The 18,659-nt window shown below is 45.4% G+C and overlaps 1 protein-coding gene across 1 annotated transcript in view; it reads left to right on the top strand.

The window, feature by feature from the left end:
* Nucleotides 1-1,417: 1,417 nt before the first annotated feature.
* Nucleotides 1,418-18,659, top strand: part of LOC123730387 (proline-rich protein 36-like) — a 44,151-nt gene continuing 26,909 nt past the window's right edge. Inside the window, exon 1 of the mRNA XM_045706828.1 lies at nucleotides 1,418-1,475. Within this exon, the coding sequence (XP_045562784.1) occupies nucleotides 1,418-1,475 (58 nt within the window). The remainder of the gene's footprint in view (nucleotides 1,476-18,659) is intronic.

Genomic DNA, 18,659 nt, shown 5'->3' with positions numbered 1-18,659 from the left:
CATGGCAGGGCAGCATATCTAACATGCCCTGTCCAACCAGGCTGCCAGGCTGTATGGCAGGGCATCATATCTAACATGTCCCCGTCCAACCAGACTGCCAGGCTGTATGGCAGGGCATCATATCTAACATGTCCCCGTCCAACCAGACTGCCAGGCTGTATGGCAGGGCAGCATATCTAACATGCCCCGTCCTACCAGACTGCCAGGCTGCATGGCAGGGCAGCATATCTAACATGCCCTGTCCAACCAGGCTGCCAGGCTGTATGGCAGGGCAGCATATCTAATATGCCCTGTCCAACCAGACTGCCAGGCTACATGGCAGGGCAGCATCACTGGCCCACCGATATCATCTGCAACAGTTCTAGTTGGACTATGCCAGGAGACATCTGCCTCAGTCTCGGCTCCATCCCCCCGTATCCACACAGAGGAGCATATCAACCTCTCCTAGACGATACATTAGGAGGCAGACATTCGGTCAGTGTCATGGAGGGTAGAGGAGGGGAGAGGAGGGTAGAGGAGAGGAGGGGAAAGGAGAGGTGAGGAGGGGAAAGGAGGGTAGAGGAGGGGAAAGGAGGAGAGGAGAGGTGAGGAAAGGAGGGTAGTGGAGAGGAGAGGAGGGTAGAGGGAAGTGGAGGGAAGTGGAGAGGAGAGGAGGGTAGAGGAGAGGAGGGTAGAGGAGAGGAGAGGAGAGGAGAGGAGGAGAGGAGAGGAGAGGAGAGGAGAGGATGGTAGTGGAGAGGAGAGGAGAGGATGATAGTGGAGAGGAGATGAGGGTAGTGGAGAGGAGTGTAGAGGAGGGTAGAGGAGGGTAGTGGAGAGGAGAGGAGAGGAGTGGAGAGGAGAGTGGAGTGGAGTGGAGAGGAGGGTAGTGGAGAGGAGAGGAGGGGAGTGGAGGGGAGTGGAGTGGAGAGGAGAGGAGAGGAGAGTGGAGAGGAGGGTAGTGGAGAGGAGAGGAGAGGAGGGTAGTGGAGGGGAGTGGAGTGCAGTGGAGAGGAGAGGAGACAGGTTTGAGTGTGTCTCAAATGGCACCCTATTCCCTTTATGGTGCTCTAGTTTTGGCCAGGACCAACACACAGGGATCTGGTCTAAAGTAGTGCACTATATAGGGGATAGGGCTCTGGTCTAAAGTAGTGCACTATATAGGCAATAGGGCTCTGGTCTAAAGTAGTGCACTATATAGGGAATAGGACTCTGGTCTAAAGTAGTGCACTACATATAGGGAATAGGGCTCTGGTCTAAAGTAGTGCACTACATAGGGAATAGGGCTCTGGTCTAAAGTAGTGCACTACATAGGGAATAGGTTGCCATTTAAGTGACCCATAGGGAGGAGACGTCGCCATGCTGCCCTCTGTCCAGCTGCATGTTGAACCAATCGGATAGACGTCGTCTCAGATCGCTGTTCGTCCTGATTAACGCGATGGGAATACAGCGGACGGCTTCGCAGCGTGTTGTGTCTCCCAGGGGCCGCTCCGTCGGTAGGGCCCGTTGTTTTCTGGATCTGAGAGCTGTTGTTTAATTTTATGCGGTCTGTGTCTACAGTGGCGTTCTAAGATTCAAACACAACCACAGAGACAAGCAATGTACAATCAACGGTTCTTTATTACAAGTTACACGTTTAGAAAAGATACAACAGGTTCAAAAGCAGTTGTTGATTCGTTTATCTTTTTTAATTTACTAACGTCTAAAGGTGCGTCCGAGCGGTGTGAAATGTTGCCTAAGAGCCCAGTTAGGAACTTATAGGTAGGCTAGGAGTTTGGACTATGTTACGAAACCTAGAACTAGCCTATGGATATTGTTGCACTGGCTTTGTCTAGGGGTCCTAGCTACATGGTCTGTAACCTGACTCATTATGTCTAGGGGTCTTAGCTACATGGTCTGTAACCTGACTCATTATGTCTAGGGGTCCTAGCTACATGGTCTGTAACCTGACTCATTATGTCTAGGGGTCCTAGTCCTAGCTACATGGTCTGTAACCTGACTCATTATGTCTAGGGGTCCTAGTCCTAGCTACATGGTCTGTAACCTGACTCATTATGTCTAGGGGTCCTAGCTACATGGTCTGTAACCTGACTCATTATGTCTAGGGGTCCTAGTCCTAGTTAGATGGTCTATAACCTGACTCATTAGATCTAGGGGTCCTAGGTCTAGTTAGATGGTCTATAACCTGACTCATTATGTCTAGGGGTCCTAGTCCTAGCTAAATGGTCTATAACCTGACTCATTATGTCTAGGGGTCTTAGCTACATGGTCTGTAACCTGACTCATTATGTCTAGGGGTCCTAGCTACATGGTCTATAACCTGACTCATTATGTCTAGGGGTCCTAGCTACATGGTCTATAACCTGACTCATTATGTCTAGGGGTCTTAGCTACATGGTCTGTAACCTGACTCATTATGTCTAGGGGTCCTAGCTACATGGTCTGTAACCTGACTCATTATGTCTAGGGGTCTTAGCTACATGGTCTGTAACCTGACTCATTATGTCTAGGGGTCTTAGCTACATGGTCTGTAACCTGACTCATTATGTCTAGGGGTCCTAGCTACATGGTCTATAACCTGACTCATTATGTCTAGGGGTCCTAGCTGCATGGTCTATAACCTGACTCATTATGTCTAGGGGTCCTAGCTACATGGTCTGTAACCTGACTCATTATGTCTAGGGGTCTTAGTCTTAGTTACATGGTCTGTAACCTGACTCATTATGTCTAGGGGTCCTAGCTACATGGTCTATAACCTGACTCATTATGTCTAGGGGTCCTAGTCCTAGCTACATGGTCTGTAACCTGACTCATTATGTCTAGGGGTCCTAGCTAAATGGTCTGTAACCTGACTCATTATGTCTAGGGGTCCTAGCTACATGGTCTGTAACCTGACTCATTATGTCTAGGGGTCCTAGCTACATGGTCTGTAACCTGACTCATTATTTCTAGGGGTCCTAGTCCTAGTTAGATGGTCTATAACCTGACTCATTATGTCTAGGGGTCCTAGGTCTAGTTAGATGGTCTATAACCTGACTCATTATGTCTAGGGGTCCTAGCTACATGGTCTGTAACCTGACTCATTATGTCTAGGGGTCCTAGTTACATGGTCTATAACCTGACTCATTATGTCTAGGGGTCCTAGCTACATGGTCTGTAACCTGACTCATTATGTCTAGGGGTCCTAGCTACATGGTCTGTAACCTGACTCATTATGTCTAGGGGTCCTAGTCCTAGCTACATGGTCTGTAACCTGACTCATTATGTCTAGGGGTCCTAGCTACATGGTCTGTAACCTGACTCATTATGTCTAGGGTTCCTAGCTACATGGTCTATAACCTGACTCATTATGTCTAGGGGTCCTAGTCCTAGCTACATGGTCTGTAACCTGACTCATTATGTCTAGGGGTCCTAGCTACGTGGTCTATAACCTGACTCATTATGTCTAGGGGTCCTAGTCCTAGTTAGATGGTCTATAACCTGACTCATTATGTCTAGGGGTCCTAGGTCTAGTTAGATGGTCTATAACCTGACTCATTATGTCTAGGGGTCCTAGCTACATGGTCTGTAACCTGACTCATTATGTCTAGGGGTCCTAGTTACATGGTCTATAACCTGACTCATTATGTCTAGGGGTCCTAGTCCTAGCTACATGGTCTGTAACCTGACTCATTATGTCTAGGGGTCCTAGCTAAATGGTCTGTAACCTGACTCATTATGTCTAGGGTTCCTAGCTACATGGTCTATAACCTGACTCATTATGTCTAGGGGTCCTAGTCCTAGCTACATGGTCTGTAACCTGACTCATTATGTCTAGGGGTCCTAGCTACGTGGTCTATAACCTGACTCATTATGTCTAGGGGTCCTAGCTACATGGTCTGTAACCTGACTCATTATGTCTAGGGGTCCTAGTCCTAGTTACATGGTCTATAACCTGACTCATTATGTCTAGGGGTCCTAGCTACATGGTCTGTAACCTGACTCATTATGTCTAGGCGTCCTAGCTACATGGTCTGTAACCTGACTCATTATGTCTAGGGGTCCTAGCTACATGGTCTGTAACCTGACTCATTATGTCTAGGGGTCTTAGCTACATGGTCTGTAACCTGACTCATTATGTCTAGGGGTCCTAGCTACATGGTCTATAACCTGACTCATTATGTCTAGGGGTCCTAGTCCTAGTTACATGGTCTGTAACCTGACTCATTATGTCTAGGGGTCCTAGTCCTAGCTACATGGTCTATAACCTGACTCATTATGTCTAGGGGTCCTAGTTACATGGTCTGTAACCTGACTCATTATGTCTAGGGGTCCTAGTCCTAGCTACATGGTCTATAACCTGACTCATTATGTCTAGGGGTCCTAGTCCTAGTTACATGGTCTGTAACCTGACTCATTATGTCTAGGGGTCTTAGCTACATGGTCTGTAACCTGACTCATTATGTCTAGGGGTCTTAGCTACATGGTCTATAACCTGACTCATTATGTCTAGGGGTCCTAGCTACATGGTCTGTAACCTGACTCATTATGTCTAGGGGTCCTAGCTACATGGTCTATAACCTGACTCATTATGTCTAGGGGTCCTAGTTACATGGTCTGTAACCTGACTCATTATGTCTAGGGGTCTTAGCTACATGGTCTGTAACCTGACTCATTATGTCTAGGGGTCCTAGTTACATGGTCTGTAACCTGACTCATTATGTCTAGGGGTCCTAGTCCTAGTTACATGGTCTATAACCTGACTCATTATGTCTAGGGGTCCTAGCTACATGGTCTGTAACCTGACTCATTATGTCTAGGGGTCCTAGTCCTAGCTACATGGTCTGTAACCTGACTCATTATGTCTAGGAGTCCTAGCTACATGGTCTATAACCTGACTCATTATGTCTAGGGGTCTTAGTTACATGGTCTGTAACCTGACTCATTATGTCTAGGGGTCCTAGCTACATGGTCTGTAACCTGACTCATTATGTCTAGGGGTCCTAGTTACATGGTCTATAACCTGTCTCATTATGTCTAGGGGTCTTAGTCCTAGTTACATGGTCTGTAACCTGACTCATTATGTCTAGGGGTCCTAGCTACATGGTCTATAACCTGACTCATTATGTCTAGGGGTCCTAGTCCTAGCTACATGGTCTATAACCTGACTCATTATGTCTAGGGGTCCTAGTCCTAGCTACATGGTCTGTAACCTGACTCATTATGTCTAGGGGTCTTAGCTACATGGTCTATAACCTGACTCATTATGTCTAGGGGTCTTAGCTACATGGTCTATAACCTGACTCATTATGTCTAGGGGTCTTAGCTACATGGTCTATAACCTGACTCATTATGTCTAGTGGTCTTAGCTACGTGGTCTATAACCTGACTCATTATGTCTAGGGTCTTAGCTACATGGTCTATAACCTGACTCATTATGTCTAGGGGTCCTAGCTACATGGTCTGTAACCTGACTCATTATGTCTAGGGGTCCTAGCTACATGGTCTGTAACCTGACTCATTATGTCTAGGGGTCCTAGCTACATGGTCTGTAACCTGACTCATTATGTCTAGGGGTCCTAGCTACATGGTCTGTAACCTGACTCATTATGTCTAGGGGTCCTAGTTACATGGTCTGTAACCTGACTCATTATGTCTAGGGGTCCTAGCTACATGGTCTGTAACCTGACTCATTATGTCTAGGGGTCCTAGCTACATGGTCTGTAACCTGACTCATTATGTCTAGGGTTCCTAGCTACATGGTCTATAACCTGACTCATTATGTCTAGGGGTCCTAGTCCTAGCTACATGGTCTGTAACCTGACTCATTATGTCTAGGGGTCCTAGCTAAATGGTCTGTAACCTGACTCATTATGTCTAGGGGTCCTAGCTACATGGTCTGTAACCTGACTCATTATGTCTAGGGGTCCTAGCTACATGGTCTGTAACCTGACTCATTATGTCTAGGGGTCCTAGTCCTAGTTAGATGGTCTATAACCTGACTCATTATGTCTAGGGGTCCTAGGTCTAGTTAGATGGTCTATAACCTGACTCATTATGTCTAGGGGTCCTAGCTACATGGTCTGTAACCTGACTCATTATGTCTAGGGGTCCTAGTTACATGGTCTATAACCTGACTCATTATGTCTAGGGGTCCTAGCTACATGGTCTGTAACCTGACTCATTATGTCTAGGGGTCCTAGCTACATGGTCTGTAACCTGACTCATTATGTCTAGGGGTCCTAGTCCTAGCTACATGGTCTGTAACCTGACTCATTATGTCTAGGGGTCCTAGCTACATGGTCTGTAACCTGACTCATTATGTCTAGGGTTCCTAGCTACATGGTCTATAACCTGACTCATTATGTCTAGGGGTCCTAGTCCTAGCTACATGGTCTGTAACCTGACTCATTATGTCTAGGGGTCCTAGCTACGTGGTCTATAACCTGACTCATTATGTCTAGGGGTCCTAGTCCTAGTTAGATGGTCTATAACCTGACTCATTATGTCTAGGGGTCCTAGGTCTAGTTAGATGGTCTATAACCTGACTCATTATGTCTAGGGGTCCTAGTCCTAGTTACATGGTCTATAACCTGACTCATTATGTCTAGGGGTCCTAGCTACATGGTCTGTAACCTGACTCATTATGTCTAGGCGTCCTAGCTACATGGTCTGTAACCTGACTCATTATGTCTAGGGGTCCTAGCTACATGGTCTGTAACCTGACTCATTATGTCTAGGGGTCTTAGCTACATGGTCTGTAACCTGACTCATTATGTCTACGGGTCCTAGCTACATGGTCTATAACCTGACTCATTATGTCTAGGGGTCCTAGTCCTAGTTACATGGTCTGTAACCTGACTCATTATGTCTAGGGGTCCTAGTCCTAGCTACATGGTCTATAACCTGACTCATTATGTCTAGGGGTCCTAGTTACATGGTCTGTAACCTGACTCATTATGTCTAGGGGTCCTAGTCCTAGCTACATGGTCTATAACCTGACTCATTATGTCTAGGGGTCCTAGTCCTAGTTACATGGTCTGTAACCTGACTCATTATGTCTAGGGGTCTTAGCTACATGGTCTGTAACCTGACTCATTATGTCTAGGGGTCTTAGCTACATGGTCTATAACCTGACTCATTATGTCTAGGGGTCCTAGCTACATGGTCTGTAACCTGACTCATTATGTCTAGGGGTCCTAGCTACATGGTCTATAACCTGACTCATTATGTCTAGGGGTCCTAGTTACATGGTCTGTAACCTGACTCATTATGTCTAGGGGTCTTAGCTACATGGTCTGTAACCTGACTCATTATGTCTAGGGGTCCTAGTTACATGGTCTGTAACCTGACTCATTATGTCTAGGGGTCCTAGTCCTAGTTACATGGTCTATAACCTGACTCATTATGTCTAGGGGTCCTAGCTACATGGTCTGTAACCTGACTCATTATGTCTAGGGGTCCTAGTCCTAGCTACATGGTCTGTAACCTGACTCATTATGTCTAGGAGTCCTAGCTACATGGTCTATAACCTGACTCATTATGTCTAGGGGTCTTAGTTACATGGTCTGTAACCTGACTCATTATGTCTAGGGGTCCTAGCTACATGGTCTGTAACCTGACTCATTATGTCTAGGGGTCCTAGTTACATGGTCTATAACCTGTCTCATTATGTCTAGGGGTCTTAGTCCTAGTTACATGGTCTGTAACCTGACTCATTATGTCTAGGGGTCCTAGCTACATGGTCTATAACCTGACTCATTATGTCTAGGGGTCCTATTCCTAGCTACATGGTCTATAACCTGACTCATTATGTCTAGGGGTCCTAGTCCTAGCTACATGGTCTGTAACCTGACTCATTATGTCTAGGGGTCTTAGCTACATGGTCTATAACCTGACTCATTATGTCTAGGGGTCTTAGCTACATGGTCTATAACCTGACTCATTATGTCTAGGGGTCTTAGCTACATGGTCTATAACCTGACTCATTATGTCTAGTGGTCTTAGCTACGTGGTCTATAACCTGACTCATTATGTCTAGGGGTCTTAGCTACATGGTCTATAACCTGACTCATTATGTCTAGGGGTCCTAGCTACATGGTCTGTAACCTGACTCATTATGTCTAGGGGTCCTAGCTACATGGTCTGTAACCTGACTCATTATGTCTAGGGGTCCTAGCTACATGGTCTGTAACCTGACTCATTATGTCTAGGGGTCCTAGCTACATGGTCTGTAACCTGACTCATTATGTCTAGGGGTCCTAGTTACATGGTCTGTAACCTGACTCATTATGTCTAGGGGTCCTAGCTACATGGTCTGTAACCTGACTCATTATGTCTAGGGGTCCTAGCTACATGGTCTGTAACCTGACTCATTATGTCTAGGGGTCCTAGTTACATGGTCTGTAACCTGACTCATTATGTCTAGGGGTCCTAGTCCTAGTTAGATGGTCTATAACCTGACTCATTATGTCTAGGGGTCCTAGGTCTAGTTAGATGGTCTATAACCTGACTCATTATGTCTAGGGGTCCTAGCTACATGGTCTATAACCTGACTCATTATGTCTAGGGGTCCTAGCTACATGGTCTGTAACCTGACTCATTATGTCTAGGGGTCCTAGTTACATGGTCTATAACCTGACTCATTATGTCTAGGGGTCCTAGCTACATGGTCTGTAACCTGACTCATTATGTCTAGGGGTCCTAGCTACATGGTCTGTAACCTGACTCATTATGTCTAGGGGTCCTAGTCCTAGCTACATGGTCTGTAACCTGACTCATTATGTCTAGGGGTCCTAGCTACATGGTCTGTAACCTGACTCATTATGTCTAGGGGTCCTAGCTACATGGTCTATAACCTGACTCATTATGTCTAGGGGTCCTAGTCCTTGTTACATGGTCTGTAACCTGTCTCATTATGTCTAGGGGTCCTAGCTACATGGTCTGTAACCTGACTCATTATGTCTAGGGGTCTTAGCTACATGGTCTGTAACCTGACTCATTATGTCTAGGAGTCCTAGCTACATGGTCTGTAACCTGACTCATTATGTCTAGGGGTCCTAGTCCTAGCTACATGGTCTATAACCTGACTCATTATGTCTAGGGGTCCTAGTTACATGGTCTGTAACCTGACTCATTATGTCTAGGGGTCCTAGTCCTAGTTACATGGTCTGTAACCTGACTCATTATGTCTAGGGGTCCTAGTCCTAGTTACATGGTCTATAACCTGACTCATTATGTCTAGGGGTCCTAGTCCTAGCTACATGGTCTATAACCTGACTCATTATGTCTAGGGGTCCTAGCTACATGGTCTGTAACCTGACTCATTATGTCTAGGTGTCTTAGCTACATGGTCTATAACCTGACTCATTATGTCTAGGGGTCCTAGCTACATGGTCTGTAACCTGACTCATTATGTCTAGGGGTCCTAGTTACATGGTCTGTAACCTGACTCATTATGTCTAGGGGTCTTAGCTACATGGTCTGTAACCTGACTCATTATGTCTAGGGGTCCTAGTCCTAGCTACATGGTCTGTAACCTGACTCATTATGTCTAGGGGTCCTAGCTACATGGTCTGTAACCTGACTCATTATGTCTAGGGGTCCTAGTCCTAGTTAGATGGTCTATAACCTGACTCATTATGTCTAGGAGTCCTAGCTACATGGTCTGTAACCTGACTCATTATGTCTAGGGGTCCTAGTTACATGGTCTGTAACCTGACTCATTATGTCTAGGGGTCCTAGTTACATGGTCTATAACCTGACTCATTATGTCTAGGGGTCCTAGCTACATGGTCTGTAACCTGACTCATTATGTCTAGGGGTCCTAGTCCTAGCTACATGGTCTGTAACCTGACTCATTATGTCTAGGGGTCTTAGTTACATGGTCTGTAACCTGACTCATTATGTCTAGGGGTCCTAGCTACATGGTCTGTAACCTGACTCATTATGTCTAGGGGTCCTAGTTACATGGTCTATAACCTGTCTCATTATGTCTAGGGGTCTTAGTCCTAGTTACATGGTCTGTAACCAGACTCATTATGTCTAGGGGTCCTAGTCCTAGCTACATGGTCTATAACCTGACTGATTATGTCTAGGGGTCCTAGTCCTAGCTACATGGTCTATAACCTGACTCATTATGTCTAGGGGTCCTAGTCCTAGCTACATGGTCTGTAACCTGACTCATTATGTCTAGGGGTCCTAGCTAAATGGTCTGTAACCTGACTCATTATGTCTAGGGGTCCTAGCTACATGGTCTGTAACCTGACTCATTATGTCTAGGGGTCCTAGCTACATGGTCTGTAACCTGACTCATTATGTCTAGGGGTCCTAGTCCTAGTTAGATGGTCTATAACCTGACTCATTATGTCTAGGGGTCCTAGGTCTAGTTAGATGGTCTATAACCTGACTCATTATGTCTAGGGGTCCTAGCTACATGGTCTGTAACCTGACTCATTATGTCTAGGGGTCCTAGTTACATGGTCTATAACCTGACTCATTATGTCTAGGGGTCCTAGCTACATGGTCTGTAACCTGACTCATTATGTCTAGGGGTCCTAGCTACATGGTCTGTAACCTGACTCATTATGTCTAGGGGTCCTAGTCCTAGCTACATGGTCTGTAACCTGACTCATTATGTCTAGGGGTCCTAGCTACATGGTCTGTAACCTGACTCATTATGTCTAGGGTTCCTAGCTACATGGTCTATAACCTGACTCATTATGTCTAGGGGTCCTAGTCCTAGCTACATGGTCTGTAACCTGACTCATTATGTCTAGGGTCCTAGCTACGTGGTCTATAACCTGACTCATTATGTCTAGGGGTCCTAGTCCTAGTTAGATGGTCTATAACCTGACTCATTATGTCTAGGGGTCCTAGGTCTAGTTAGATGGTCTATAACCTGACTCATTATGTCTAGGGGTCCTAGCTACATGGTCTGTAACCTGACTCATTATGTCTAGGGGTCCTAGTTACATGGTCTATAACCTGACTCATTATGTCTAGGGGTCCTAGTCCTAGCTACATGGTCTGTAACCTGACTCATTATGTCTAGGGGTCCTAGCTAAATGGTCTGTAACCTGACTCATTATGTCTAGGGTTCCTAGCTACATGGTCTATAACCTGACTCATTATGTCTAGGGGTCCTAGTCCTAGCTACATGGTCTGTAACCTGACTCATTATGTCTAGGGGTCCTAGCTACGTGGTCTGTAACCTGACTCATTATGTCTAGGGGTCCTAGCTACATGGTCTGTAACCTGACTCATTATGTCTAGGGGTCCTAGTCCTAGTTACATGGTCTATAACCTGACTCATTATGTCTAGGGGTCCTAGCTACATGGTCTGTAACCTGACTCATTATGTCTAGGCGTCCTAGCTACATGGTCTGTAACCTGACTCATTATGTCTAGGGGTCCTAGCTACATGGTCTGTAACCTGACTCATTATGTCTAGGGGTCTTAGCTACATGGTCTGTAACCTGACTCATTATGTCTAGGGGTCCTAGCTACATGGTCTATAACCTGACTCATTATGTCTAGGGGTCCTAGTCCTAGTTACATGGTCTGTAACCTGACTCATTATGTCTAGGGGTCCTAGTCCTAGCTACATGGTCTATAACCTGACTCATTATGTCTAGGGGTCCTAGTTACATGGTCTGTAACCTGACTCATTATGTCTAGGGGTCCTAGTCCTAGCTACATGGTCTATAACCTGACTCATTATGTCTAGGGGTCCTAGTCCTAGTTACATGGTCTGTAACCTGACTCATTATGTCTAGGGGTCTTAGCTACATGGTCTGTAACCTGACTCATTATGTCTAGGGGTCTTAGCTACATGGTCTATAACCTGACTCATTATGTCTAGGGGTCCTAGCTACATGGTCTGTAACCTGACTCATTATGTCTAGGGGTCCTAGCTACATGGTCTATAACCTGACTCATTATGTCTAGGGGTCCTAGTTACATGGTCTGTAACCTGACTCATTATGTCTAGGGGTCTTAGCTACATGGTCTGTAACCTGACTCATTATGTCTAGGGGTCCTAGTTACATGGTCTGTAACCTGACTCATTATGTCTAGGGGTCCTAGTCCTAGTTACATGGTCTATAACCTGACTCATTATGTCTAGGGGTCCTAGCTACATGGTCTGTAACCTGACTCATTATGTCTAGGGGTCCTAGTCCTAGCTACATGGTCTGTAACCTGACTCATTATGTCTAGGAGTCCTAGCTACATGGTCTATAACCTGACTCATTATGTCTAGGGGTCTTAGTTACATGGTCTGTAACCTGACTCATTATGTCTAGGGGTCCTAGCTACATGGTCTGTAACCTGACTCATTATGTCTAGGGGTCCTAGTTACATGGTCTATAACCTGTCTCATTATGTCTAGGGGTCTTAGTCCTAGTTACATGGTCTGTAACCTGACTCATTATGTCTAGGGGTCCTAGCTACATGGTCTATAACCTGACTCATTATGTCTAGGGGTCCTATTCCTAGCTACATGGTCTATAACCTGACTCATTATGTCTAGGGGTCCTAGTCCTAGCTACATGGTCTGTAACCTGACTCATTATGTCTAGGGGTCTTAGCTACATGGTCTATAACCTGACTCATTATGTCTAGGGGTCTTAGCTACATGGTCTATAACCTGACTCATTATGTCTAGGGGTCTTAGCTACATGGTCTATAACCTGACTCATTATGTCTAGTGGTCTTAGCTACGTGGTCTATAACCTGACTCATTATGTCTAGGGGTCTTAGCTACATGGTCTATAACCTGACTCATTATGTCTAGGGGTCCTAGCTACATGGTCTGTAACCTGACTCATTATGTCTAGGGGTCCTAGCTACATGGTCTGTAACCTGACTCATTATGTCTAGGGGTCCTAGCTACATGGTCTGTAACCTGACTCATTATGTCTAGGGGTCCTAGCTACATGGTCTGTAACCTGACTCATTATGTCTAGGGGTCCTAGTTACATGGTCTGTAACCTGACTCATTATGTCTAGGGGTCCTAGCTACATGGTCTGTAACCTGACTCATTATGTCTAGGGGTCCTAGCTACATGGTCTGTAACCTGACTCATTATGTCTAGGGGTCCTAGTTACATGGTCTGTAACCTGACTCATTATGTCTAGGGGTCCTAGTCCTAGTTAGATGGTCTATAACCTGACTCATTATGTCTAGGGGTCCTAGGTCTAGTTAGATGGTCTATAACCTGACTCATTATGTCTAGGGGTCCTAGCTACATGGTCTATAACCTGACTCATTATGTCTAGGGGTCCTAGCTACATGGTCTGTAACCTGACTCATTATGTCTAGGGGTCCTAGTTACATGGTCTATAACCTGACTCATTATGTCTAGGGGTCCTAGCTACATGGTCTGTAACCTGACTCATTATGTCTAGGGGTCCTAGCTACATGGTCTGTAACCTGACTCATTATGTCTAGGGGTCCTAGTCCTAGCTACATGGTCTGTAACCTGACTCATTATGTCTAGGGGTCCTAGCTACATGGTCTGTAACCTGACTCATTATGTCTAGGGGTCCTAGCTACATGGTCTATAACCTGACTCATTATGTCTAGGGGTCCTAGTCCTTGTTACATGGTCTGTAACCTGTCTCATTATGTCTAGGGGTCCTAGCTACATGGTCTGTAACCTGACTCATTATGTCTAGGGGTCTTAGCTACATGGTCTGTAACCTGACTCATTATGTCTAGGAGTCCTAGCTACATGGTCTGTAACCTGACTCATTATGTCTAGGGGTCCTAGTCCTAGCTACATGGTCTATAACCTGACTCATTATGTCTAGGGGTCCTAGTTACATGGTCTGTAACCTGACTCATTATGTCTAGGGGTCCTAGTCCTAGTTACATGGTCTGTAACCTGACTCATTATGTCTAGGGGTCCTAGTCCTAGTTACATGGTCTATAACCTGACTCATTATGTCTAGGGGTCCTAGTCCTAGCTACATGGTCTATAACCTGACTCATTATGTCTAGGGGTCCTAGCTACATGGTCTGTAACCTGACTCATTATGTCTAGGTGTCTTAGCTACATGGTCTATAACCTGACTCATTATGTCTAGGGGTCCTAGCTACATGGTCTGTAACCTGACTCATTATGTCTAGGGGTCCTAGTTACATGGTCTGTAACCTGACTCATTATGTCTAGGGGTCTTAGCTACATGGTCTGTAACCTGACTCATTATGTCTAGGGGTCCTAGTCCTAGCTACATGGTCTGTAACCTGACTCATTATGTCTAGGGGTCCTAGCTACATGGTCTGTAACCTGACTCATTATGTCTAGGGGTCCTAGTCCTAGTTAGATGGTCTATAACCTGACTCATTATGTCTAGGAGTCCTAGCTACATGGTCTGTAACCTGACTCATTATGTCTAGGGGTCCTAGTTACATGGTCTGTAACCTGACTCATTATGTCTAGGGGTCCTAGTTACATGGTCTATAACCTGACTCATTATGTCTAGGGGTCCTAGCTACATGGTCTGTAACCTGACTCATTATGTCTAGGGGTCCTAGTCCTAGCTACATGGTCTGTAACCTGACTCATTATGTCTAGGGGTCTTAGTTACATGGTCTGTAACCTGACTCATTATGTCTAGGGGTCCTAGCTACATGGTCTGTAACCTGACTCATTATGTCTAGGGGTCCTAGTTACATGGTCTATAACCTGTCTCATTATGTCTAGGGGTCTTAGTCCTAGTTACATGGTCTGTAACCAGACTCATTATGTCTAGGGGTCCTAGTCCTAGCTACATGGTCTATAACCTGACTGATTATGTCTAGGGGTCCTAGTCCTAGCTACATGGTCTGTAACCTGACTCATTATGTCTAGGGGTCTTAGCTACATGGTCTATAACCTGACTCATTATGTCTAGGGGTCTTAGCTACATGGTCTATAACCTGACTCATTATGTCTAGGGGTCTTAGCTACATGGTCTATAACCTGACTCATTATGTCTAGGGGTCCTAGCTACATGGTCTGTAACCTGACTCATTATGTCTAGGGGTCCTAGCTACATGGTCTGTAACCTGACTCATTATGTCTAGGGGTCCTAGCTACATGGTCTGTAACCTGACTCATTATGTCTAGGGGTCCTAGCTACATGGTCTGTAACCTGACTCATTATGTCTAGGGGTCCTAGCTACATGGTCTGTAACCTGACTCATTATGTCTAGGGGTCCTAGTTACATGGTCTGTAACCTGACTCATTATGTCTAGGGGTCCTAGTCCTAGTTAAATGGTCTATAACCTGACTCATTATGTCTAGGGGTCCTAGCTACATGGTCTGTAACCTGTCTCATTATGTCTAGGGGTCCTAGTCCTAGTTAGATGGTCTATAACCTGACTCATTATGTCTAGGGGTCCTAGGTCTAGTTAGATGGTCTATAACCTGACTCATTATGTCTAGGAGTCCTAGCTACATGGTCTGTAACCTGACTCATTATGTCTAGGGGTCCTAGTTACATGGTCTATAACCTGACTCATTATGTCTAGGGGTCCTAGCTACATGGTCTGTAACCTGACTCATTATGTCTAGGGGTCCTAGCTACATGGTCTGTAACCTGTCTCATTATGTCTAGGGGTCCTAGTCCTAGCTACATGGTCTGTAACCTGACTCATTATGTCTAGGGGTCCTAGCTACATGGTCTATAACCTAACTCATTATGTCTAGGGGTCCTAGTCCTAGCTACATGGTCTGTAACCTGACTCATTATGTCTAGGGGTCCTAGCTACGTGGTCTATAACCTGACTCATTATGTCTAGGGGTCCTAGCTACATGGTCTGTAACCTGACTCATTATGTCTAGGGGTCCTAGTCCTAGTTACATGGTCTATAACCTGACTCATTATGTCTAGGGGTCCTAGCTACATGGTCTGTAACCTGACTAATTATGTCTAGGCGTCCTAGCTACATGGTCTGTAACCTGACTCATTATGTCTAGGGGTCCTAGCTACATGGTCTGTAACCTGACTCATTATGTCTAGGGGTCCTAGCTACATGGTCTGTAACCTGACTCATTATGTCTAGGGGTCCTAGTTACATGGTCTGTAACCTGACTCATTATGTCTAGGGGTCCTAGTCCTAGTTAAATGGTCTATAACCTGACTCATTATGTCTAGGGGTCCTAGCTACATGGTCTGTAACCTGTCTCATTATGTCTAGGGGTCCTAGTCCTAGTTAGATGGTCTATAACCTGACTCATTATGTCTAGGGGTCCTAGGTCTAGTTAGATGGTCTATAACCTGACTCATTATGTCTAGGAGTCCTAGCTACATGGTCTGTAACCTGACTCATTATGTCTAGGGGTCCTAGTTACATGGTCTATAACCTGACTCATTATGTCTAGGGGTCCTAGCTACATGGTCTGTAACCTGACTCATTATGTCTAGGGGTCCTAGCTACATGGTCTGTAACCTGTCTCATTATGTCTAGGGGTCCTAGTCCTAGCTACATGGTCTGTAACCTGACTCATTATGTCTAGGGGTCCTAGCTACATGGTCTATAACCTGACTCATTATGTCTAGGGGTCCTAGTCCTAGCTACATGGTCTGTAACCTGACTCATTATGTCTAGGGGTCCTAGCTACGTGGTCTATAACCTGACTCATTATGTCTAGGGGTCCTAGCTACATGGTCTGTAACCTGACTCATTATGTCTAGGGGTCCTAGTCCTAGTTACATGGTCTATAACCTGACTCATTATGTCTAGGGGTCCTAGCTACATGGTCTGTAACCTGACTAATTATGTCTAGGCGTCCTAGCTACATGGTCTGTAACCTGACTCATTATGTCTAGGAGTCCTAGCTACATGGTCTGTAACCTGACTCATTATGTCTAGGGGTCCTAGTCCTAGCTACATGGTCTATAACCTGACTCATTATGTCTAGGGGTACTAGTCCTAGTTACATGGTCTATAACCTGACTCATTATGTCTAGGGGTCCTAGCTACATGGTCTGTAACCTGACTAATTATGTCTAGGCGTCCTAGCTACATGGTCTGTAACCTGACTCATTATGTCTAGTGGTCCTAGTCCTAGTTACATGGTCTGTAACCTGTCTCATTATGTCTAGGGTCCTAGCTACATGGTCTGTAACCTGACTCATTATGTCTAGGGGTCTTAGCTACATGGTCTGTAACCTGACTCATTATGTCTAGGAGTCCTAGCTACATGGTCTGTAACCTGACTCATTATGTCTAGGAGTCCTAGCTACATGGTCTGTAACCTGACTCATTATGTCTAGGGGTCCTAGCTACATGGTCTATAACCTAACTCATTATGTCTAGGGGTCCTAGTCCTAGCTACATGGTCTGTAACCTGACTCATTATGTCTAGGGGTCCTAGCTACGTGGTCTATAACCTGACTCATTATGTCTAGGGGTCCTAGCTACATGGTCTGTAACCTGACTCATTATGTCTAGGGGTCCTAGTCCTAGTTACATGGTCTATAACCTGACTCATTATGTCTAGGGGTCCTAGCTACATGGTCTGTAACCTGACTAATTATGTCTAGGCGTCCTAGCTACATGGTCTGTAACCTGACTCATTATGTCTAGGGGTCCTAGCTACATGGTCTGTAACCTGACTCATTATGTCTAGGGGTCCTAGCTACATGGTCTGTAACCTGACTCATTATGTCTAGGGGTCCTAGTTACATGGTCTGTAACCTGACTCATTATGTCTAGGGGTCCTAGTCCTAGTTAAATGGTCTATAACCTGACTCATTATGTCTAGGGGTCCTAGCTACATGGTCTGTAACCTGTCTCATTATGTCTAGGGGTCCTAGTCCTAGTTAGATGGTCTATAACCTGACTCATTATGTCTAGGGGTCCTAGGTCTAGTTAGATGGTCTATAACCTGACTCATTATGTCTAGGAGTCCTAGCTACATGGTCTGTAACCTGACTCATTATGTCTAGGGGTCCTAGTTACATGGTCTATAACCTGACTCATTATGTCTAGGGGTCCTAGCTACATGGTCTGTAACCTGACTCATTATGTCTAGGGGTCCTAGCTACATGGTCTGTAACCTGTCTCATTATGTCTAGGGGTCCTAGTCCTAGCTACATGGTCTGTAACCTGACTCATTATGTCTAGGGGTCCTAGCTACATGGTCTATAACCTGACTCATTATGTCTAGGGGTCCTAGTCCTAGCTACATGGTCTGTAACCTGACTCATTATGTCTAGGGGTCCTAGCTACGTGGTCTATAACCTGACTCATTATGTCTAGGGGTCCTAGCTACATGGTCTGTAACCTGACTCATTATGTCTAGGGGTCCTAGTCCTAGTTACATGGTCTATAACCTGACTCATTATGTCTAGGGGTCCTAGCTACATGGTCTGTAACCTGACTAATTATGTCTAGGCGTCCTAGCTACATGGTCTGTAACCTGACTCATTATGTCTAGGAGTCCTAGCTACATGGTCTGTAACCTGACTCATTATGTCTAGGGGTCCTAGTTACATGGTCTGTAACCTGACTCATTATGTCTAGGGGTACTAGTCCTAGTTACATGGTCTATAACCTGACTCATTATGTCTAGGGGTCCTAGCTACATGGTCTGTAACCTGACTAATTATGTCTAGGCGTCCTAGCTACATGGTCTGTAACCTGACTCATTATGTCTAGTGGTCCTAGTCCTAGTTACATGGTCTGTAACCTGTCTCATTATGT

Source organism: Salmo salar, chromosome ssa24 (genome assembly GCF_905237065.1).
Source record: "Salmo salar chromosome ssa24, Ssal_v3.1, whole genome shotgun sequence".
In the NCBI taxonomy this organism is placed as follows: domain Eukaryota; kingdom Metazoa; phylum Chordata; class Actinopteri; order Salmoniformes; family Salmonidae; genus Salmo; species Salmo salar.
This window is presented reverse-complemented; position numbering and strand designations above follow the sequence as displayed.